Source organism: Syngnathus typhle, linkage group LG19, assembly GCF_033458585.1.
Source record: "Syngnathus typhle isolate RoL2023-S1 ecotype Sweden linkage group LG19, RoL_Styp_1.0, whole genome shotgun sequence".
In the NCBI taxonomy this organism is placed as follows: domain Eukaryota; kingdom Metazoa; phylum Chordata; class Actinopteri; order Syngnathiformes; family Syngnathidae; genus Syngnathus; species Syngnathus typhle.
Genome location: NC_083756.1, coordinates 5,971,560 through 5,994,784, shown reverse-complemented (window position 1 = coordinate 5,994,784; position 23,225 = coordinate 5,971,560). Strand labels below are relative to the sequence as shown.

The window sequence follows — 23,225 nt, the reverse complement described above, 5'->3', positions numbered from 1 at the left end:
GAGAGGTCCACAATTAAAGAAAAATTGAAATTAGGCAAACGTGTCACCTTTCTGCCCTCAGATCGGCTGGTTTCCATCCACCTATGTAGAAGAAGGCGAGGAATGAGCATACCAATGAAGAAGAGTGAAAAACAAAAGAAGTTCTGAGCCAGCAGAGGAGCAAACATCTCTGACGAAAAGATGGCCTCATCCTTTCTGCTCGGCTCGCTGTGGCTAAGTAACTGCACCATCTACAAGTAGCAGCTTGCCTGTCAGCGGGGGCCACGCGGGCTCGCCAGATGCCCAGCCATGCATTTCATCCCGCCTCTTTCTTGCCCACAAAAAATCCCAACTTGGCTGCTGCAGACATGTCAAAAAGCAGGAACTCAGACGCCACTCTTCCATTCCTGCACTCATTCATCCATTGGCTACACCTGCACCTCCTTCTGCCTCTCATGGGAATAGAGCCAACCAAGCTGGAAAGGACCCACACTGTACAAAAAAAAAAAAAAATCTCCCACATCATCTTCTCACTTCTGAAGTCAGTTTGACCTTGCGTGTTTGTTCCACTAACGCCGACGTTTATTGATGACTCGATGGCCCCTCTTTGATTGCAATCGCCGCACTTGCACTCATACACGAGATATAAGATAAAGTCGGTCCTCGCTGGCAGCAATTGATGCTTCTGGTTGCTATTTTCCTCTGGCTGTTCACATTCTTTATCTCCGGCGCAGACCCTCATGTTTTCGCTGGTGCCGGCCGTTAGTGATCCTCTTGCTTATCGCTGGCAGGAGCCCACTGGCGGGAGGCTTTTCTTATTGGAGCTATTATGAGCCAAAACACTCCGAGCCGTTTGGAAATCAGCCTTTTGACTTAGGTTACAGTCATTCTTGTCATTTCGTTCCGTTTTACTAATGGGAATTAACTGGAATGTTCTTGACCTTATTTTCTATAAGGAAGTTAAAATTTATGAGAAGGGAAAACACATAAGATAGTGTTGATTATTCAGCACACGCCTCATCATACTGTCCAAAGGTGACATTGAGGCAGAGCCACTTGTTAGTCTGCGACTTTATTTGATGAACAGATGGAAGCCGCCTCTGGAAACACACCTCAGGGCGTCGTGACCTCAAGGTGTGCGAGGCCCCCGGGCGGTTTGTGCCGCTCGCTGTTTTTGTACGGTGAACATTTTGTTTGTAAAATATGTTCTTATTAAAGATGTTATATTTGGAAATGATTATTGTAGACAAAGCCACCACATGATCTTATGTTGCTCTGTGGATGGGTTTATTTTTTTCTTTGCTCATCTTTTGGCTAAAATGCTGGTTTAAAGATTTTTGTTCATGTCCACAAGTGACCACTAGGTGGGAGTCTCTTTCATCGGCGAGCGGTCACCTTCAGCGTGACAAACTTTTGCCATGACATCATCTGATTAACAACATTTAAAATGGAATTTGACCAAGTGAACAGAGATCTTTTTTTTTTAGCTTCAACTGGCTGCAGATTCTTGAAAGTAAAAAATCCAACTCAGTCTAGGAGACCATGAAGAAACAGAACCTCAGGAGACCAAGAGTGGGCTTCTCTAATGGCTGACAGTGTTAATCCACTCCCACTCTGCTCCTCTGCCCAAATGAACTATGACGGCGTAGTCATTTAAAAACGCGGACTGTCTTTCCACCAAGTATGCTCCCTTTGTTTTTTTCCAATGTCTTTACACAGGAGGAAGACTCAAGGGTATCCGCGATCTAATCATGACACCAGCTCTACACATGGGTGACCCCGCTGCATCCGTCTCTGTCGGTTCCTCTCCCGCTCGGCCTAAGTCACAGCGTTATCCTCTCAGTCCCTCACACTCCCCTTCTTTCCTTATCTATCTCTAGTCCAATCTCTGTCCTCCCATTTTCACTGTGGATTTCATCCCTCAAGTGATGCTCTGAGAGCTTTGTGGCGCTATGCGCCGTAAGCAATCAAAGCTAAATATTTTAGAATGGAATTACAAAATTTATTTGACGTGCCATTTAATAGGTGTCCTTCAAATGTGATATTTTTCTTCTAAAAAAAAAAAATCAGGAAGTCACTGTGTGTGTGTGTGTCTCACTGAGTTTGTGTGTGTGCTCTGTTATTGAACCAAAGATGTACTGTATGCTGTGTTTACTGTACAGTCAATATTATTATGGTACAACCGCTGTGGCCTAAATCGAAAACAGCTCAGGCCTGTGTAGCATTCCCCTGTATATTTTCTATTGTACCATATTGTAAAATATGTTTATAGTAAATAATAAAAATATGATGCTTATTCAAATGAGTCGTACATTTATACAGCGCTGGAAAATCTTTTATTTACATAAGTGCTGTGCGATTGAGACTGAAATAGCGTCAACATTTTGATAGGCCGTGGATGATAATGAAATGAAACACCCCGTTAAATAATACAATCAAATGAAAAATTCACGCTCACTCAGAAAATGTCACACACAGCGGCAGAAAAGTATTAATTTATTTGACAGATTTTTGAAATGTTAAGAGTGGAGTAAAAAGTGTGGTGGTTCAGAAAAATGCCTTAAAAAAAATCGGAATAATTATTTTATAGTCGGATTTTGATCGCTTTGGAGAAGAAAAAAAACAAGGATATAAACGATGTGCTTATTTCAGCACCATGGACAGCGCTCTAATGCGCTCTTCAGATCAGCGCTCGAAATCTCATTGGCGATCATACAAATCACAATTCTGTATTTACTGTCTTGATTTAAAAACCTTTCTCAGTTCATTTAAAGACTTAGTCGTGGCAGTTTGGTGACACTGAACAGACGTCAACGTCATGGTGTTAGACTTGTGTTCTGTTGTTGTTATCGCCACAGGACTTAAATAACTTGCGGTGGGGGGGGGGGGGGGGCTGTTTCTCACTTGCTTGTTGGTTAATAAGTGTGAATGAATGTGGGGTTAAGAGTGTCTCTTGTGGGTGTCATCATCCTGATGAACCATTTCCTCTCATCTTGTATATATTTACAGTGAGAACACAGAAGACTGTATTAAGACTTATATCAATGAAACCAAACTACACTATATCAACAAAATCTTTCCAAGTGTCATTTGTGGCATCTAATCCCCACAGACGATATCATTTATGCTGAACCCCCCCCCCCCCCCAAAAGGAAGCAAATCTCATAACGTCTTCTCTATTTTGAATTCCACTCCACATTTGCTAGTCTATTCCTCAGTGCGGCGCGTGCTTTCTCAAGGTTTATTGCTGTCTTTTGGAGCCACGAGGGAGTCATCATTGCTGCCAGACGGTGGTGGCTGCTGTGTGTAAATATCAAGAAGCACCCCCCGCCCCCTTGAGCTTCCCCCCCCCCTCCTCCCCCTGCGTGTTTTTCTGGATTGCATGACTACAGAAGAAACTCAACAGTTCATCACCATAAAATCCACACATCACCTGTTGCCTACACATTTTTTTGCAACGTTATTCAAATCTTTCATATATTTACATATATGTTTGCAATTGAAGCATCTCTAGCTTGAAGCTTCTCAGAAAGTTTTTGAAGCACATTCTTGGACCCTTGCATTGTTCCCAAGTGTGTCGGGTGATTCGCAATTCACTCCAACTGGCTCCGACATGAAACGTATGCGTCACTCATGCATACTGAAAATGCCTTTCCTTTCCAAATCTGCTCTTTTTCTATCTTCGGTTTCTCTATTCACACTTACACAAGCGTGCATCACAATCATGAGAACAGATGGTGGCAAAAAGTGATTTGCATGTTTAAATCTGGTGGAGATGCATGATTTGCTTGAGGGATCAATACCTTGGAACAATTTGGTTCATTGAACTGCAGATGGCCTTTTATTTATACATTTGGATTCCACCAATCATTTGTCTTTTGTGCTTGTCCTCATTCGGGTCACAGGTGAGCTTCTCATGTATATTACCTCACAAGCTTGAATGAAATTGTAACGTCGATGGCGACAGCTGCAGACGGATTTGATCACACTTTTGGGCCGCTGCCAAATGTATAACAAGGTAGTTTATTTATAGTCTCACCATTATGTCGGCAAAGTGCTATTTCCCTTATACGCTTCTATTTCAGATTCTGGCTCCTCGCCTAACCTCGGCTATGTGAATGTCGCCGCTCCCCCCTCCCCTCTCTGGTCCCCCAGAGCACCTCCACATCCATGTATTCAACTCTCATTTGTTACTCGGCGGATTGCTGTGGCGTCAGCATTTAAATGGCAGCCCTACTGATGGTAACACGCCACAGAAGGAGCGTAGAAGCTTCGGCGCCACCCGAGGTCCTCGCTGCCACCTTCTCACAGCGTTCCCATCCTCAACATGATGGATAATGATGGCGATGCTGGCCTATTTCCTCATTTGCTTCCCATAGGTAATATACGCTCGCCGGACACTTTATTAGGAACGGCTGCACACTAGGCATTATTTTATGCCGTCGCAGGATTCATTTCAATTTCAAAGCTTCGGAGCTCTGCTCACTCGCTTCCCTCTGGGTTCAACGTCATAAAACACAAAGGCCCGGTGGCATGGCGCACTGACAACACATTATGCCAAACATTCTAATTAATTGGGTTTAATTCATAATTCTGGAGTGTAAAAAAAAAAAGGTTGTGTTGTTGATGTGTGCACTACAGCAATTACTCATCTTGATGAGCAGGCGATTATAAATGAGGCAATTAACACGCTGTCACGGAGGGGAAAGAGCTTTGTCCCTTTCTGATTCTCTCTTTTTATTTTTCCCAACTAACAAAGTTGAGCGGAGACGGTGGACACCTGCTGTCAGATTGTCAGAAGTGGGAGGGGCTCCTGACCAAAAGGGGTCAACAGGGTTGGACAGCAGTAGGTCCACCCTGCACATTTGACCCCGTCAAAACACTGAGTAGTTTAAGTGAGGCTTCCGCAGGCTTCTCTTCTATCGGGATCACCTGGTCTGAAACACACACACATTTGCCAAATCCCCCGGCGAGAGCTGGGGGCTGTCGAGAGAGGGAACACATTAGCCTAATAAGGGCCATCTGGTAGCCATTCATTAACTTGACCATCCTTGAAGTCCCCGACCCAAAATGTCATTTTTCACTTTACGGACGAATCCATTAGGTGGCCACATCAACTTGGGTCATGCTATGAAAAGAAGTGACATAGAAATAAAAGGGAGAGTTGGGGGAAAAAATTACATAAAACGGAGCCAGTTTTGGGAGTTTTTCGGTGTATGTAGTTTTTTTTTTTAAATGACAATTTGTGATGTGTCAATTGTTAGGCAGCAACTCAGCCCGCCAAGGTCGTGTGCGGACGTACAGATGAATTTTGACGCTTTTAATATTTTTCCAAGTGTCACTATGAGTGATTGGCACGGGATGTTCAATTTCTGCTGCACAGGTCATATAGATCAGCAGGATTATTATTCGTAAAAAAAAAAAAAAAAAGAAAATCAAAACATAAAATGAAATGGTTCGCGTTATGTTCAAGGTTGTAGCTGAATTTATGGAAGCGTAGTTACAGCGGGTGATGTGAATTTTTACAACATAAATGCACCAAATCAATAAAAAGCAGCATAAGAGATTTTTTTTTTCCCAGCCATTTCACTGCACACCTTTAAACATATTCCCCGATATCAAATCCTGCCAGCATAATAAAATGTGAACTTCTTATGAATAACTATGGGAGACTTTGGATGTCGCATTTTTGCTATTGAAAGTGAACTTGAAGCTTTTTGGAGTGCTGGTGGAGCAAACTACTCAGAATTATTGTGCTTGTAGGATTGTACGAAACATTGCGAGTACTTTGCCGCTTGAATTGGAAAAAAAAATTACAGCTTTATCCCCCTCTGTCCATCCGCTGGGAGAGAAGCCAAAGCTTAACAGGTATGTCCGACTTAATGAACCTTTTCCTTGGCAACAGCCTGCAGGTCGCCTGGTCTGCTCATCACTCGAAAAATGATTAAAAGAAAAGCTGTCTGTCATTCCCTTTTTTTTTTTCTAACCTCAAATTTACAATCTTGGATTGAATCCGGCACCATTCAACACATCTGAATGGTAACCATGAAGGTTACCCGATGATCCAGCTACCACGTCCGGTTTAATTTACCTCTTCAGCATTTTTAAATAAATCAATTTGTTTGATCTCTTGCCAAAGCGCCCGCTGAGATATTCCCACTAGGGGGTCTGGACCACAACAAGGCTGGTAATTATCTTATCCGTCTTCATGCTGCGTATTCCATCGGTGGAGCAAATTTTATTTACAGCACCGAAGACGCTCTTTATTGTATTGCAATTTAATTTGCTCTTCCAGCAGTTGGCGCTATAGGCAACGGTCTTAAAAAAAAAAAAAAAAAAGATTCTCTACCATGTCTCTCGCGTTCACAGGAAGGCTATCTCACATGTGGAAAATGGTTTTTACACATCAGGTGTTTCCCTGTGGCGATAGCACCGATTTTATATCGAGCAAGCGAGCTGCTGCAGGTTTCCTTAATGAAACACTGAGCACTTGTGTGACAGGATTCAGAACATAATATGCAGTGAACAGATGCATTTCTAGCCATGGAATAAATTAATATAGGCACCATCACTCCCACAGTAAAGTGGAGTGAAATAAAAATCACCAAGGTCAACATGTATCAGAATGATGAGAATTATTTTCATTGCCCAAATACTTCAACTCTATTTCGTCTCCTATTTGAGCCTTGTGATTTTTTAGCACCCGAACATTTGTTCAGTCTATTCGTCGTGCAGGGTTTTGTCGATGCAGCTGTAGCACACGCTCTGTTTGTACACTGCACACACAACATTGGTGGAAATCAGCCAGTGTGGACTCAGCTTGGCGTTGCACACACACAAATCAAACACAGGCTGTCACTTTGCGTTCACTTATTTGACTTTGACATGAGTGACTGTGTCTCGATCTCGAAAGGAGAGACAAACCTAATTGTGCTTTTGCCAAAAGAAACTTGGAAAGTGGGGAAAAGCCACCCAAAATATAAAAAGTCAAACTCCGGCTAACGAGACCATCAAATTGTAACACAATCACTCAAGGTTTGACTCTTACACAAATCACCTTGACTAAGGTTAAGCCATTTCATTCATTTATATTTCCTGAATTAATTAACTGTGAATTTCCACCGTATCTGTTTTCGAATCAATTGCCACGTTATAATGGCTGACATTGGTCTGCCCTCCAAGCTGTTAACCAAACATCACGTAGCATCAATCACATTTTTTAACAAAAATAAAGCAAAATAGGATTTGCATGTTTCCGCTGTGCAGTAGAATAAAAAAAAAAAGACTGGCAAGACTTTGAAATCAATCATTCAGCGTAACAAACTTCAAACTAAGCTAACCTAGAGGTGTCTTGTCAGAGTGAAAACCAACAAACAGTGAATTCAGGTAACCTGTTGCCTAAATAGAGTTCTAGGCTGATTGGCCCCGCCCACCTCAGGTATGCAGCTTTTTACAGGTGACACACATTCGCTCAATGAGCAGCATACCTGGATTCCAAACCCCCCAAAAATAAAAATCAGAATAAAATGTGACCTTCAAAATGACCGTCTTTGCAGCTGGAATGATCAAATCAGTTAGTAGCTGTGAAAATATCACGCATATTGACCATTTTCAAATCATGCTGGTCTCGCTCGACCACACACTGTGCTAAAAGTGAACCAATAGAGTTGAACAGTGTGAATGAGACGTTCATATTTCAGGTTATGCATGAACTATCAAGTGCATGACAAGAGTTGTTGAGCAAGGGATCTCCGGGATACATCAATTATTGTCAATATTTAATTCCGTGACAAGCCACACCACGGAAACAAATCGTTAACAGATTCGAACTAAAAGGAATTATCACCAAAGCTGATGCATTCCTTTTTTTTTTTTTTAAATGCGACTTTTGGCATCAGAAGCTTCCGAATACGAATGTATCTTATTTTTGACTTTTCTCAGTCCGGACTCAAATATTGCATTAAACATGACGAGCCATCAAAAGCAGCAACATCGCATCTTTCGAAGCTTTTATTCACTTAAATCGTCAAGTGTTAACGCGAGAACATAACATTTAGAATGTCCTTTGGTGGGATTGAAATACACTTTATTTATACTGTATGTAAACTGATATTCTCTTTGATTGCAGCACATTGGAAACATAAAATAAAAATGACCCGTACAACTAAAAATAATCAAATAAATTGCAATGGGGTAGAAAAAGAAAAGAAAAAAAAAAGTCTGCATTTTGGGTGTCGTATAGATACGTTAAAGTTGCCTTTTTTTTTTTTAATCACAGTTCAGCAAAAATACAAAAGGACTACATTACTTGTTTTGTTAGCTCAGTTTTAGAAGAGAACCTGTAAATACACTGATGATTTTTCTATTCACTTGTAGCGTGGAAAACTATCCTTTGACCGAGATGAGAGCCCTAACGCAAAAGTATCAGACAGCTTTAGTGGAGCTTATTAGAGGGGAAAATATGATGGGGAGAGCGGAGAGAGAGAGAAAGAGCGAGACGGAGAGAGAGAGGATTCTTGCACATGTGCATCACCAACATTTGACAAAACAAACAAAAAAAAAGAATCCTTCAACCAACGAGGGTTTTACAGAGTAACATTCACAAAAGCACAGGTCAGTGGCAGCATGGCGAGGAAAAGGAGCATGAGTTTGAAAGTTGCAGTCTGCACGCATTTCTTTCCAATGGCAAAGAACCTGTTCTCCATTTGGGCTCCCCCACAGACGTTATATTGAACAGAGCGAGGGAAATATTTCTTTGATTGGTCATTCTCGACAGTCCGGCCGACATTAAGATTACAGGGGGGCGTCCCAGCGGGGTCTCGGTCAGCTCGAGCGAGTCAATGGGCTGCAGCCGTTGTTGCCGTGGCAATAACAGAGGACGTCATCTCCAGTTATTCGCTCCAACTGGAGGGAGCTTAAGCACCTGTATGGCTTACAGGAAAGATGACGGGTGGGGCGGAAAAGGTGAGGGGGGGGGGGGGGGCTCGTTGTCCATTGCACTTTTTTTTTTGTTAAATCATCTTTTTTTTTTTACAAGTATACATTGGATTATTTTTTTTTTTGTATATATTCTTTGATATTGAATAGAAATAAAAGATGTTTTTGCACTCGTTAGTCTGGCACATTCCTTTTCACATCAGTGTCCGCTGAGGCTGCTCAAAGAAGAAGCTGGTACAGTACAGTCCACAAAGCTCATGATTGTTTTGCTTGAATGGTTGCCGGTTATTCGAAAGAGGGATGGGTCGGTGGGGTGAAGGCTATGTGTGTGTGTGTTGCGGTTTAATGGCTCCCACTAGGTCTCTTTAGAGAAGCGCCAAGCCCAGAAGAAGCAGAGGCAGCAACCCGAAAAAGGAAGGAGGCCTCAGGGGGGGCTGGTCTGAACTGGGACCTCGACAACCCCCCAGTTCCGTCTCGCAGCGCGGCTTCTCGCACAGCAGGCCGCTGTAGGCTGAGGGACAGTTGCAACGGACGTTGCCGACGCACTCGCCGCCGTTTTGGCAGCGCATGAGCTCGTTGTCGCACACCCGAGCTGTGATGGAGCCGATGAAAAAAACACAACAATGAGTCTATTAGAACATTTTTATAACTTGAAGGTCAGTGTGAGGAATAAAGAGCCTATTATCATGGTAAGGCCTCAGCTTCAAAAAGCATCAAATTACATTGATTTCATATAATTGAATCTTTCATCTCAGTTGTCAATTGGGAGCGTTTGAAAATTGAATGATGTTAAAGGGAATTCTGACAGAAGCACGTTTGGGTTTCCGAACTTGATTTCATGTCGCTAAAATGATTTAACCTATTGCAAAATATAGTTCTAATAAGTAAAACACTTGAAATGACTATCATAAGATTATTTCACCCAAACGTAAAATACATAATGAAAATTAAATGGCAACCAAAGACAATAACATTTTAAAATGTCAATATTTGTCATTTGAATTCCACTTCAAAATAAGGAAACCCTCAAGGTTAACTCAATTCTTTATACACCGTTAATTAGTTTTTAAACTTAACAAATACAAACCATTAGGGAGGATCACAGCGCATAACTTCCTGCTTGCCAAATAATGAGCTCACGTCTCTCCTCGTTAGCTACAAATCCTCTTCGAGATTTCTGTACTTCAAACTAAAGCTCCCTTTTGCCACTTATACTTCATAAATGGTTAAAGAGCATCACGACTGCGGGGTCATTAAAAAGAGATAAAAGATTAAGCTTGCTAAATAGTGCACCAATTATTTTTGATGCTTGGTCATTAATAATCTTATAACTGGACGGTAAATCTTTGATATATTTTAAAGCAACTCCATCATTGGTCCCTGAATGAAAATTATCCATTTTTATTGATGTCAAGGATTTGAGTGTTTTTCACTATTGTGCAACAATTTCCACTTGTGCACATTATTAATTTCCAGCGTAAACAAAACAGTCCCCCCCCCAAAGCCTTTGAGGTTTCCCCCTCCACCTCCAAACAGCAGCTACTTTAGACAAAGTGAACATCAGGTTGAAAATTGGTGTATATTTAGAGCTAGGACAGCGAGGCCACTATATTCCCGCCGGAGGCAAGCTGTCAAGCAAGCTGCAGGCAAACAAAAGCAAGGCTGCGCAAACTAATAAACCAACAGAGACAAATAAACAATGATAAACACAGGAGACACTTGGACCAATTTCCCCTTCCTTTTTTTTTCCCCCTCCGTGAGTGGAAAACAATATGGTAAGCCATCTATGAACTGGATGGGACATAAATATCATGACAACAAATATCAGGGGCTCTCAGATGGATGCATGCAGACTCCCGGGAGGAGTCAAATTGAGCTTTGATGGGAAGCGTGCAAAGAAATATAGACTTGGATTTGGTCATGTCTGGCTGCCATGTTATTCACCATTAAAAAAACAAAAAAAACAAGACGATATATTTACACGTGATCTAAATAAGCTAATAGTTAGCCTAGCATTTTTTGCAGTCATGAGGGGTCTCTCACATTAGAAGAAATGCTCAAGATGTTTAAAAACATGTACACTGTGTACCCTGCTTTGGTAACAAATGAAACAAAAAAAAAAATGAAAAAAGAAAAGCCATGGAGATGTATTCACTAAAAAAGGGCGTTTCCTCGAAAATAGCTGAGATACGATCAGGACGCAGGGGAGACTTCTTTAATTAGATCATGACCTTTTATCTTGTCCCTGCTCCTCCGAGCAAAAGTCTGCTCCTTCCGAGAATATTCGCAGCAGCTTCCGTTCCTGCTGAGCCACATCAAAAAAAAAAAAAAAACAGACCTGACCAGAGCAAACTGAACTGATCTGGAATATTTTTCTCATCTTTAAAAAGCTGGCTAGGTTCAACCTGGTGGAAATATCTCACCTGTATTCATGCCAAATCATTATTGGGTTTTGTTTTAGACCCAATTTATGACCTCATAGAAGAAAAAAGAAAATCTGCATGAACACAGGTAGTAAATGATACGATCCGGCACGTTTACTTTTGATGAGAGAAAATATTTGGAGAGGGGAAGGGGGGGGGGGGGCTGATGAAGTAGGCGTGTCTGCCAGGAACCGAGATGTGTTTGGTGAGAGATTGCAGATTTAATTGCATTCCTCGGTCTGCATACAAATGGAGACTTGACCATGCAAGCAACTCCTTTGGAAGCTGAGAATATAATAGGAAGGTCAAAACTTTTTGTAAGCAGTACAGTCGATGTCAACTACTACATTGAATAAAAGTATTGCCGTATAAAACAATCGGGAATTTATTCAATGACGTAATCGGAAAACGACCTGTATGGTCATCGAGAGTTGTTAGCTTTGGATGACATTGTCTGCTGTTGTGGACTAACAAAGAGGTGACGGATACTCAAACAGATTCCAGGCGGCTTGTCAAGCCGTCAATATTGACTCAGCTTTCATGTTGTTGCCGTGTTGCACGGCTGAATAAGCACGTTGTATTTCCCCGTCCCCAAATTTGAGCTATTCTACACAAGCATGGACCTGCTTATGTGGAGTAAGGATTTTTGACATTCAAATATTTTAAATACTGTATTTTCCGCACTATAAGGCGCACCTTCAATGAATGGCCCATTTGAAAACTTTGTCCATATATAAGGCTCACTGGATTATAAAGCGCATAGAATAAATAACTCAACGTTGCTCAAACGTTAATGCAATCACAATATAGTAACACTGGAAAACAATAACAATATATCAATAACTCAACGTTGCTCAAACGTTAATATCACACAACACACAAAACAAACACGTAAAGCTTACTTTAATAAGTTAGACCTCATCCACGAATCCATAATGGTCCATATATAAGGCGCACTGGATTATAAGGCGCACTTTTGAGAAAATTGGAGGTTTTTAGGTGCGCCTTATCGTGCGGAAAATACGGTACCTTGAAAAATCTTTGACCTACATTCTACCAATATGTTCAAAAAGGTACATTTCCGTTCGGTATTCTTTCCCGTAGTGCCTGAATACACACACGTTTGTACATTTTGTAATGGTTCTACTTACATTTGCAGCCATCGTCCCACATATAGCCAGGCAGACACTCGCGACACTTGGGCCCTGTAGTGCCCTCCTTACATATACAAAATCCTGTGCCATTACAGCGATCACTGACTGAGCCAAAGGGATTACATTTACACTCTGGAAAAACAAACAAAAAACACACACACACACAAGCTGGAGACAAGGTGCTTTGACATCACAGCACACCTTGAGATTTTTCACAAGCCAACTGTCTCAATTACGGGAAGAAAACGACTGATCTAGTCATCGGCGATAATAATGCTACCATTTCAATAGAAACACAGAATGAAAACAAAAATTTAGCACATGCAGGTGTAAAATTACATTTATCAAAACAGGCAGAAGTGAAAGACATTGGAAGGAAATCAAGACAAATGTGTGGAATGACATTGATCACATTGAAATGGGCATATTGATAATAATAAGCCCCGCCTCCTTCCCAAACTGGGTTCAGGCTCACCTTCCAGTTTTGCACTACAGCTGCTCAGTGACACCTAGAGTATTTTTTTTGAGGACTCCCACCCATCAAGTTGCACATACATGCCAGGCAACAAAAAAGAGGTGCCTTTAAGTGACGCATGGAGGCGTGAAGGTCAGCATCCAGAGCTGGGATGCCAAATCGGCACAAGGTAAATTGTCAGCGGCTCTTAATGCCTCGTGATGGGTTCCAGCTGCTGCTCCTGAGGCCTTTTCATATATTTGACATCAAGTCATATAGCACATCTGACTTCTTTGTTTCCTCGGAAGTGTGGCGGCCTGTCATGTGTCACTCCCCACTTTCCCTCAGGACTCACAAATGCACCTGGCACTATGGACGTTGAAAGATGGCGAAATGTAACTTTTGCCATGGGGGACTATGCCGAATATGTTCACACATTTTATACTGAGAAAAAACAGGCCAGTCAAAGTGTTTGTGCAAAGGTCAGTGCCAGATTGAAATGGCTTGTAAGTGACAATATTATGACTACAGTTGCTTTGTTCACAAATGATCCAGCTATTTAAAGTCATAACCAACTGAGTGTATTTAACTTGTCACCAAAAATTAGATGAAGAGTATTACCGAATAACAAAGAAATGTTGAAATCTATATTTAGGCCACATGCAGAAAAAAAATGCTCCCAAGAACACGACATGAATTAGGCCTGTTTGTCTTTGCCTGGGAATACGGCTTTCGTCAAGGTGACGGGAAAAATAAACGATTTCAGAAATCTGCCTTTTTTTTTTTGCACAAAACCTTCAGGCGTGTACTTGAGACAAAGGTGGCTGAACTTGAGCCTTCCCCTTTCAGCCCTTTTCAACATGTATCTAGAAGAGGATTAAAGTTTCGTAATAGCTCAGCCTGGGTACAGAGCTCATCCCAATTTAAAAAAAAAAAAAGGTATGTGGGGTGACCTGAAGGGGGCTTTACATGGAAGATGCCTCAAAATCTAACAGGTTTAAGGTGGCTTTGCAAACATTGCTGATTTATGTCGCCGGGTAAATGGGTCTTTGCACTTTAGCGATAGGTCACCAATCCATCCAAAGTAACAGTCTGTGGTTTCTGCCCAAAATGACGTTACATGTAAATCAATGACGTTAAGGAAAGTGTTTGATTAGAAACGGCAAAAGATGAGGAGAACAGAATGATGGTTAATAAAAAGTTGATGAAGGCGGATTAGTCTGAGTGAGGACAGTTTGTAGGAAATCAGAGACGGCAAGGGAAGCGAAGGGGCGACTAACCTATGCAAACATTTTCATCATCCAGTTCTGCCGAAGCATTGCGATAGAAGCCCAGCTTGCATAGCTGGCAGTGCTGCCCCCTAGTGTTGTGCTTACAGCTCACGCAAATGACCGTGTTTAGCAGCTCGATGTAGCTGCACCGGTTGGAGTGGCCGAAGCATTCGCAGTCTTGCAAAGATGGCGGATGTGTGTAGAGAAGGGAGACAGAAATGTGGTAGAGAATGTTTTGCTCTGTTGCTTTAAGCGCTACGGCGGTCGGGTTAGCACGAATTTGGTGCCGCGGCATGCCAGGTTAACAATGGCGACTCAAGGGAGGAGACGTTTGTGACATAATGAGGAGGAGGAGGTCATGATTAGCGCAGCCATGACAAAAGCACAGTGTTAGTAGAATCACAACACATCACAAGACGAGGCGAGGCGGGGGACGGTCATGAGAGCACACAGATACCATCACGTTAAGATCACCGCATAGCGTAGGGCAGGTCAAACCATGAAGGGATTTGAATTCAGGGAGCACCACCGCGGACTTTAGACATGGCCTGTCTAAATACAATTTCATGGTTGTTCTGATTTGAAGTGACGGGAAAGAGGATGAGATGAAACTGGTTTTGGAAGTAACGTTTCCCCAACAAATCGTAAAAAAAAAAAAAACTTGTCCAAAATATATGTATATATATATATATATATATATATATATATCCATCCATCCATTTTCTGTACCGCTTAGTCAGCTAATGCATGATGCATTAATGGTGCGCCTTATAGTCTGGTGCGCCTTATATAGGGACAAAGTTTTAAAATGGGCCATTCAATGAAGGCCTTATAGTCAGGTGCGCCTTATAGTCTGGAAAATACGGTATGTATATACGTACATATATTTTTTACAGTCATTTCTGCGTCCGATCATCCCTGTCCTGAAAGGTGCAGGATGGGCAGGTTTGGAGCCTCACTTCAACTCTACTCTCAGCAATAAGACAGGCTGGCTGAATGACCAGTGACACGGCGTGTCACCATTGAGACAGATGTGACCTCTTAAGCCTCTCCACCGCTAACCACTTGGAAGGAAAACCCAGAGAGGGAACGGTGAGATTGGGGCTTTTTGTCCGAGGGATTGTGGTTATTAAGGATGAGTATTGAGGTCAATTCTCCCTGCCCACTTACTAACATCCTGACAAGGCTTGACAATGAAGGAGCGCCCGTGTAGTCCACTGCACAACCATGTACAAGATTTAAGTATTACCATTTATTCTCACAGGTTTTTATAACAAGACAAGCGGGATGTTCTAAAAACGGGCTGCGGTTGTAAAAAAGTGTTGATCATAAGAAATCTGAGTTTCCATCAGGGGGGGGGTAATTCCTACCTCGTTTGCGGTTTGCAACGTGGACTGAAGGGGCAGTGGACAATGCAACTTGTGGAGCTACTAGAAACAAACAAACAAAACAAAAAAGCATAAAGAAAAACAACATGACAATGCAATCAAACATAAATGTCAGATAATTAAGAACATGGAGCATCCGGCTTGAAAAGAAAAAAAAAAGCAGGTCGTAAAAAGATGAATGATGGCTCGGGAAAAGGTGAAGCTAGGCCGCATGTGGCGGCAACTGTGACAAAGAATCATTCCGCGATTATTCTTTCATGCTTCGTTTACGAAACGAGTGTTTTGTATGACGTGCGCACGTGCTTCCCCACACACAAACTACTCCTCCACCTCACTGGAGGCCAGCCAAGAACGTTCCACTCCAAATATGACCGCATCCTTCTCCCAATCGTGCTTCAGTCACCGAACAAACAGTCGCTAAAGGAAATCTGCATCTGGCGTGACATAAGCCCTCGACGCTTTTCTGCAGCAGTGTTGCGCCCGAGTTGTTTGCGCATCATATCTGCATGATGGATTCAAAGCGAGATGAGCCCCTAACATCAATATGCACAAAACCACTGAGGAACACACTTTTCTTCCCGACGCGCTCCGATGGGACGGACAATTCGTGGATCCTCTGAATAAAAACAGCGGAATGCACACAATGTGTGTCCAAGGGTAGTCAAAGATAGCGTGCACTCTCAAATCATAAGAGTGAGCTTTCTCGTGACGAGTCAACTTGAGTTAAGCCTGAAGATCTTTGGGACGTAAAAAGGGGGTCATCTGCTATATTCGAGTAGAACTATCTTGAAAAGGCCTTATTTGGAAGTACAGGATTTATGTGAAAGCAAAAAGAGAATTGCATAATCTGAAATGCCTACCTTCTTTTCGGTTAGCGACACCTAGGGACGAGACATTCGGCCGAACTGCGTGCAATTGAGAGAAACCATCAGTTATTCATGTGTTGATGCACTTAACAGATAGTCTATAGGGAAGGTGGGGGCGGAGGGGGTGGGGGGGGCTATGTGGTAGCGAACACACACAACTGGAGACACGCACATGTCTGGCATGAACCGGTTAAATTGGGAGGTGGGCAGCAGATGTAATGTGGCATAGCTTGACATGGACGAGCAACGCCGAGCATCGCCTTGGAGGACGGGTGTATGTAATTTTTGTGCTGTGTATGATGATGGCAATGATGAAAATAAATGACAAAACAACAATAAAAACAACCTTTCTAAAAAAAAAAATTAAAAAAATCTCACATTTGAGTCATGGCCTATGCGAGCGACTATTAATGGCAAGCCGAGACGTTCGGGGGCATTTTGTTTAATTCATCACATTGACTATGTGATCAATATCTAATTACAGTGTATTTCTGGTGGAGGAATAACAATGAATAAATAATGGCAGGTGTTGGGATTTGGAATGACGGACTGCTGCGGGAAGCAGAACCTGGGTCGGTATTTCCGGGTCAGGGAAATACGCTCCTTCCTGGAAATGGAAAGGACTCGAGCGACACATTGGTTGTCCTATACCTCATGCACCTTCCCGTAGTTAACACCAAGGTGATGAATGTAAAAAAAAAAAAGTCAACAAGGAGTGCGACCTCTGTTCTTTAACCAAAGAACACTTTTCAAGCTGAATAATACATCAGCTCAGAGGCTCGGAACACCATGACAATCACCCCCGACGTCTGCATTTATTGATTTAAGAAAGACAAAAGACTTTCGTCCCATCTCATCTTTTTTTTTTTTCCCCTCCCCATTACTTCTCCTTCCCAAAAATGATTGATCTTGCATTTGGAATCAGGCACTGATTGCAAATTCACCCTCTGGTGGCCTCAACCCCCCAAAAATGTATTGTTGATACTTTACAAAACAATTCCACACATCTTTTTTTGTCTGGTTAATATCCTCAAGGACAGCAAAACTTCTCTCATCCTCTTTAGTCATCTAATATTCCGACTCGTGTTGTTTGCACAGCCTCATCGCCTTGCACGCATGGAGTCGGAGTAGTTTTACTGTGTAAGGCGAGTGTCGAGCATGCACACTCTGTGTTAAGCTTCGGGTCTCATGCATGTGTTTGGAGTGTGAGAGAACACACACATTTAACTCGAGTCAAGCCATGCACGTCACAGAGAGGGAGCAAAATATACCACAAGGTGATAAAGAAGTGGCGGGAAATTGGTTGGTCTCATTTGCCACGTGTCCACTTCTGACTAGCACGTTGACCGCTTTCCTCTTAATCCTGATTAAAAGCCACCTGAGGACAATCTGGTTACACACCACGGCTCGCACGACACGCCGTAGGACGCTCGGCCAATACTGGTGCATAAGATATCATTTTCGCTAGCTTTCTTTCATCTCGCCAATTTGAATCCGACATGTCAACAGTCTGCCGGTAATATTTTCTGCAATAAAAGCCAGTGGATGCACTTTGACTTGGTGTTCAATACGATCCAACTTTTTCTGGTGATAAGACCATGGCGAGGTGGCTCACAGCTTATATTAAAATAACCTTAAGCAACCTTATACTTCCAGAAAGGCCTCGGCACTTGAATAAAGCCGAGATGCACGTATGGGTGACGGTACAGAGCCGAAAGTACGGCTTATCAGAAATGAACACTTGGCATCAATTTCAGAGACGTGCGGTGAAGGGTGGCACGGTAGGCAAAGCCAAGCATCCGGGCACTGTGAGAAGTGTTTTCGAGGCGGATTACTTACTAACTGGACCAATGTTATTAGGAATACCTGAAAGAAAGAAAAAAAATAAAGATCGGCATATGTTATATTGCACAACAGCCCGACTCGTATGAGTGGAAAAACGAATTCGGGTGGACACAATAGGGTCAGAAACAATACAAGCTTTTATCTTTTAAAGTTGAAAAAGATGTTTGAAGATGAGCTGCTTTGTTAAAAATACTCTTTTGTCAAAAGAACCCCAGACAGAATTCTCACGCATCGGCGGCACAACATATCAAATGTCACTGCAGATAAAAAAAAGAAAAGAAAGTCAATGAGGACACGTCTCATCCTGCAGCGGGTTTGTCCGTCCGTCCGTCCGTCCGTCCCTGTGCCAGACGGCGACTGAGTATATAATGTAGTGTCTCATCACCATGGTGACAAGATCACTCTCACCTCAGGGTGCCGACTGGTTGTGCGTCTGTGGAATTGAGTCGTCTCATTCTTCCACTTTCAATCATGTCACTATATTCATGTTCATTAAATGTATGTGCGCAAAATGGCTCCGTCTGATCTTTGCCAGCCACACGTACTGGAAATTAGCAGCCGCACATGTGTGTTCCCTCTGAGATGTGAACTTTCAGGAAGCTACGCACGATGCACGGGGACGGAGGATAATGGATGTCGGACCCTCCGGGGGGTGGGCAGATGCGATCGAGGAGACAGGAAGGACAACGGCCAGGATGAGCTGAATTATAAATACCTTTATTGTGCTTAAGAGTGCGCTTTTAGTAGTAGAGTGTCAAAAATAAAGAAAATTAAAAAACAAAACTCTAATAAATAACGTGAAAGAATGGGCCAAAAATGGAAGAAAAATACCTTATAATAATAATAAAATAAATAAATTAATTAAAATCAAAATAAACCGTATAATACCATAATAAAGTCTCAACAATAACAAAGAACACTGAAAATAAAAAAAAACAAAAACTCAAATTAATAAATAATCACTGATGTGAAAGAATGTGCCACAAAAAAAAACTTTGTAGTTCTTGTGACAGGCTATCTTCAGTGTTCCGACTTGTCTATTTGAGTTGTTGTTTTGTTCTTTAAAAAAAAAAAAATCACTGTGGCTCTAAATACGGCCATGTTGACAAACTTATCGACTCAATCTTCATGTACTCAAAGATGGATATCCTCATACCCGCCGAGAAAGTGACCGACACTTGCTCTTCTTAGCGAGCATCACAAAACTCATAGTTCACAGCTTGAGCAAAAAAAAACAAAAACAAGAGGTAAATAATCACGGGGGTTTATAGAGAGAAAATTTCTTCTGTCAACGTTCTACGACTGCTCTTTGCCTTTTGCAAGAAAATATGAGGAGTGTCGTAACGCTAAAGGAGCTGTTGATTGGAATGCCGTGATAAAGGCACAATACACTCAATGGTGCTCTAATATGCAATCATTCCTCTAATTGTGGCTTCCACTCTAGTAGGGATGTGCACTTGAATAACCAAACACCTCAAATCTTCAAAAGTAGTCCGATAAAAATGTTCTACGAAACGCATGTATAGAAAATTTGGAGCAGCAATTATTCACAACCTGTGGGGCTTCAAACAAGTGTCGTACCCATTCCATTATTTTTTAATCACTGTCATTTCCTATCCCGTCCACGTGGTCTTGGCCTATTGATATGGAAAGGGTGGGGGTGGGGGGCATGGCAGCAATCTAATTTTATTCTATCGCACAGGAAGAGCATTAGCGGCTCATGTTGACGGTGTGCTTCATTGATTTTTACGAGCTGTGTCGGGATCACGGTTGCAAGTCGCTGAACATGATCTGTGAAGGGCGTCCGATTCGCTGCAAATGATCTATGAGCATGTGGGGTCAGTAGCCCATGCACACGCAAACACACACACATACACACCCGCATTAGGGAGACTGAGTCATGAGTGGTAACTTTTACAATAAATCTCTGTGCTTGGAAAAATGAATGCTTCACAGATTCTGCATATTTATCCAGTCATCCATGGGAGATCACCATAATAAAGTCTATCAAGATTATAAGAATAATTGTAGAGTGAGATTATAAATATTCAACTTGTTGTGTTTGGATGGGATGAGCGAGCGCCTTCGTTCTACAAATACAAATGATCAGCGACGACTCTTAAAAGGTTCCAGTCAAACGTGAATGTAATTCAAAATATGACTGCGCGGAAGTGATATCAGGAGGACTCTTTGCGTAACGCTTGTTTGTGCTCACTGACAATGAGATTTATTTTACAACGACATTGGAAGATCCTGCGGGATTTGCTCCTACAGCTGAAATATGTACGGGAACATACTCACACTGTGCTGGAGAGATTAATCAAAAATATTTGGTGTGTGTGTGTGTGTAGGGATGTGTTAATGAGTGTGAGGCATTACACTGCACTGTATCCGCCAATAAGGTGTGTGCGTTTGGCCTCTCCGTCGGACTTAAAATAAAGCTGCAGCATCTGGTAGAGCATAATGAATATCTTGCATAATGCTGGCTCTTATTTTGACTGTTAAAAAATATTATGTTCTATCACCCTGGCACCAGAACGTGGATGTTTTATTCAATGGAGAAAAAAAAATAATGAGCTATGAATTTTGGTTTTTATTAAATGAGATTTATGGGCTGGAATTTTTGACTTGCTAAAAGCTTCCAAGAATCTGGAGAGACTAGTTTGAGAAGTGGCGGATGGACTACAAGCGGTTCGCTTGTTTCCTGGCAACCCTCACATGAAAAGACAAGTTATTCTTTGGGTTGTGATTTTTTTTTTGGTCACTTTTTAACCTCCATACTTTTGGCACGGATGTGTCATCGGGGGATGTGTAGTCATCAATGACTTGTCTCGGTCGTGGTGTTTTTAAGTCAGACGATAACCGATTTTATGTTTTCTACGTTATATATTTTTTTATTTGTGGTCAAATGTGCACCCAATCAACACATTTGGAAGTCAGAAAAACTCACGGTTTTTAACAAGAGAACATTTTTCAACAGCTATAAATACAAATACATTTTAAAATTAAAATCAAATTGGCCTTTGGAGAAGGTTGTGTAAACTTTTTTTTTAATAAACACTGCGTGCAGATTTTGCCTCAAATAAAAGATAAAAATGTGCTCAATCACATCCAGGGAATACACAATGCCGCTCTGTGCAGTGGTTATGAATGTGTGTTTGTGTGCCTGTGAATCAAAGGGTGTGTGACATTTTTTTTTTTTAATAATGATCTGTCAATCTGGGCTCGAGGAAGGGCTATTTCACTCGCCCTTTTCCAAGTCTCATAACAGGGGATCCCTTGGGAGGGAGAATAAGTCATTAGTCGGCGGCCAAGAGCCTCGGAGCGCCGGTGATGAATGCAGAAATCACAGCAGATGCAATAAGGTGAAGGAGGCGGATAAAACCTGACTTTCAAACGAATATCGGCAAAGTTTGCTCTGATATATGAACGGCAATGGCTATGTGTGATCCTGTACATGGGTTAATTGATTAATGAATTGCATGGCGGCGAGACTTTTGGAGTATCTGATGAGCAAAATGAATAAAAAAACAAATAAAAAAAAGAAATAAAAAAATACATAAAAAATTGAAACATTTGATGAGTAAAATGAATAAAATAATCAAAAAAAAAAAATTTAACTTTATATCATTCGCAACTTATTTAACCGAATGGGCCAAACGATTGAGTCTGCAATTGAAACACATTCCTGCGTGTTTGTCTCTTTGAAACTTCTCTAATTGTCTCTTGTTACCTTGAAGCAGTCAGACAAGTCATTGTCTAACTTTCTAAAATTGTTACCGTCAGAAGTCAAAGACGATGATGCGGGATGCTGCTAATTGGGTTCCAACTCTTGCCAGCTGTCTGTAGCCGAGCGTTTCTTTCAAACACCTGTCACATGACCTGTCACTATAACTAATCAAGTGTGTGTGTGTGTGTGTGTACTCACATATATTTGCAGTGCCTTTAGGGATGGGCAGGTAGGAGCCGGCGCTCCACGTTCTGCCTTGGTAGTTGCGCTTACAGCGGCCGCAATCGGGCCCGGTGGTGTTGTGCTCGCACTCGCAGCTAAGCTTCTCTTTGTCAAACACGCAGCTGTTGGCGTGAAGGTTGCACTTGCACCTGTCAAACAGTCAAGGGAGGGGATGAAAATGACAAACATGTTAACATGGGGGAAATTTACACTTTTATAGACTTGGACAACCCAGGTGGAGGCTCATTCGTCCTTGGCTCAAGGCGACGGAAAGCAGATAAAAGGGTCTCCTCTCAAACTTCAAGAGGGATTCAAAGGAGGCAGGTGAGTCAGGGAGAAAAAAAAAAAAAAAAAAAAAAAAAAAAAAAAAGACAAACCTGGCTTCTTTATATCCCTTTCCCGTCTGTTCTCACTAAGGTTTAATTGTCCCGCAGGAGGATGCGTGGCGGTTGCAAGGTCACAGTCGATAGTTGAGGGATTTTGGAGCGGGGAGAAGGACAAAAGGCTGAGCAACACAAGGCCGGTGAAACAGACATGGGGAGAATAAAAAAAAAAAAAACGAGGAGCTCGTAATTCTGAAAGGTAATGAATAGCTCAAAGTTAGCCAGCGGGCAGCGTGGAGCCACATCCAGGCTCTACCGTGAGGGATTAATATGAGATGAGCTCTCAGAAGCATATTTCCAGGATGGAAGGGAGGGAAGGAAGGACTCCCTTAAGGTGCACTAAATCCTCACTCACGCTACATTCGCTTAACAATGGACTCGACAAATTCATTTTAGGCTGTCCCGAGAAGAGCGTCGAGGGGATATCATTACTTTGGTTAATTAATGACCTCCTTGTCATTCGGCTCGTGAGGTACTCACAGAAAACATTTTTTAAGATTCTGTACGTTTCTAACGGCACCGTAAGATCCATTCGTGCCAAATCTTGATTTTGAAGTTCGAGATTGATTTTTC

At 42.0% G+C, this 23,225-nt stretch overlaps 2 protein-coding genes across 3 annotated transcripts in view; one reads left to right on the top strand and one right to left on the bottom strand.

The window, feature by feature from the left end:
• Positions 1 to 2,281, top strand: part of LOC133143648 (guanine nucleotide exchange factor VAV3) — a 29,292-nt gene extending 27,011 nt beyond the window's left edge. Inside the window, exon 27 of the mRNA XM_061265713.1 lies at positions 62 to 2,281. Within this exon, the coding sequence (XP_061121697.1) occupies positions 62 to 106 (45 nt within the window). The 3' untranslated portion in view covers positions 107 to 2,281. The remainder of the gene's footprint in view (positions 1 to 61) is intronic.
• Positions 2,282 to 8,967: 6,686 nt separating this feature from the next.
• The window catches only part of ntng1a (netrin g1a), an 86,570-nt gene continuing 72,312 nt past the window's right edge, over positions 8,968 to 23,225 (bottom strand). For both annotated transcript variants that reach the window (XM_061265995.1, XM_061265996.1), the window contains 6 exons: positions 22,246 to 22,418; positions 18,312 to 18,338; positions 16,467 to 16,511; positions 15,589 to 15,648; positions 12,491 to 12,625; positions 8,968 to 9,508 (listed from right to left, as the gene is read on the bottom strand). In XM_061265995.1, coding sequence (XP_061121979.1) covers positions 9,282 to 9,508; positions 12,491 to 12,625; positions 15,589 to 15,648; positions 16,467 to 16,511; positions 18,312 to 18,338; positions 22,246 to 22,418 — 667 coding nt within the window. In that variant the 3' untranslated portion in view covers positions 8,968 to 9,281. The remainder of the gene's footprint in view (positions 9,509 to 12,490; positions 12,626 to 15,588; positions 15,649 to 16,466; positions 16,512 to 18,311; positions 18,339 to 22,245; positions 22,419 to 23,225) is intronic.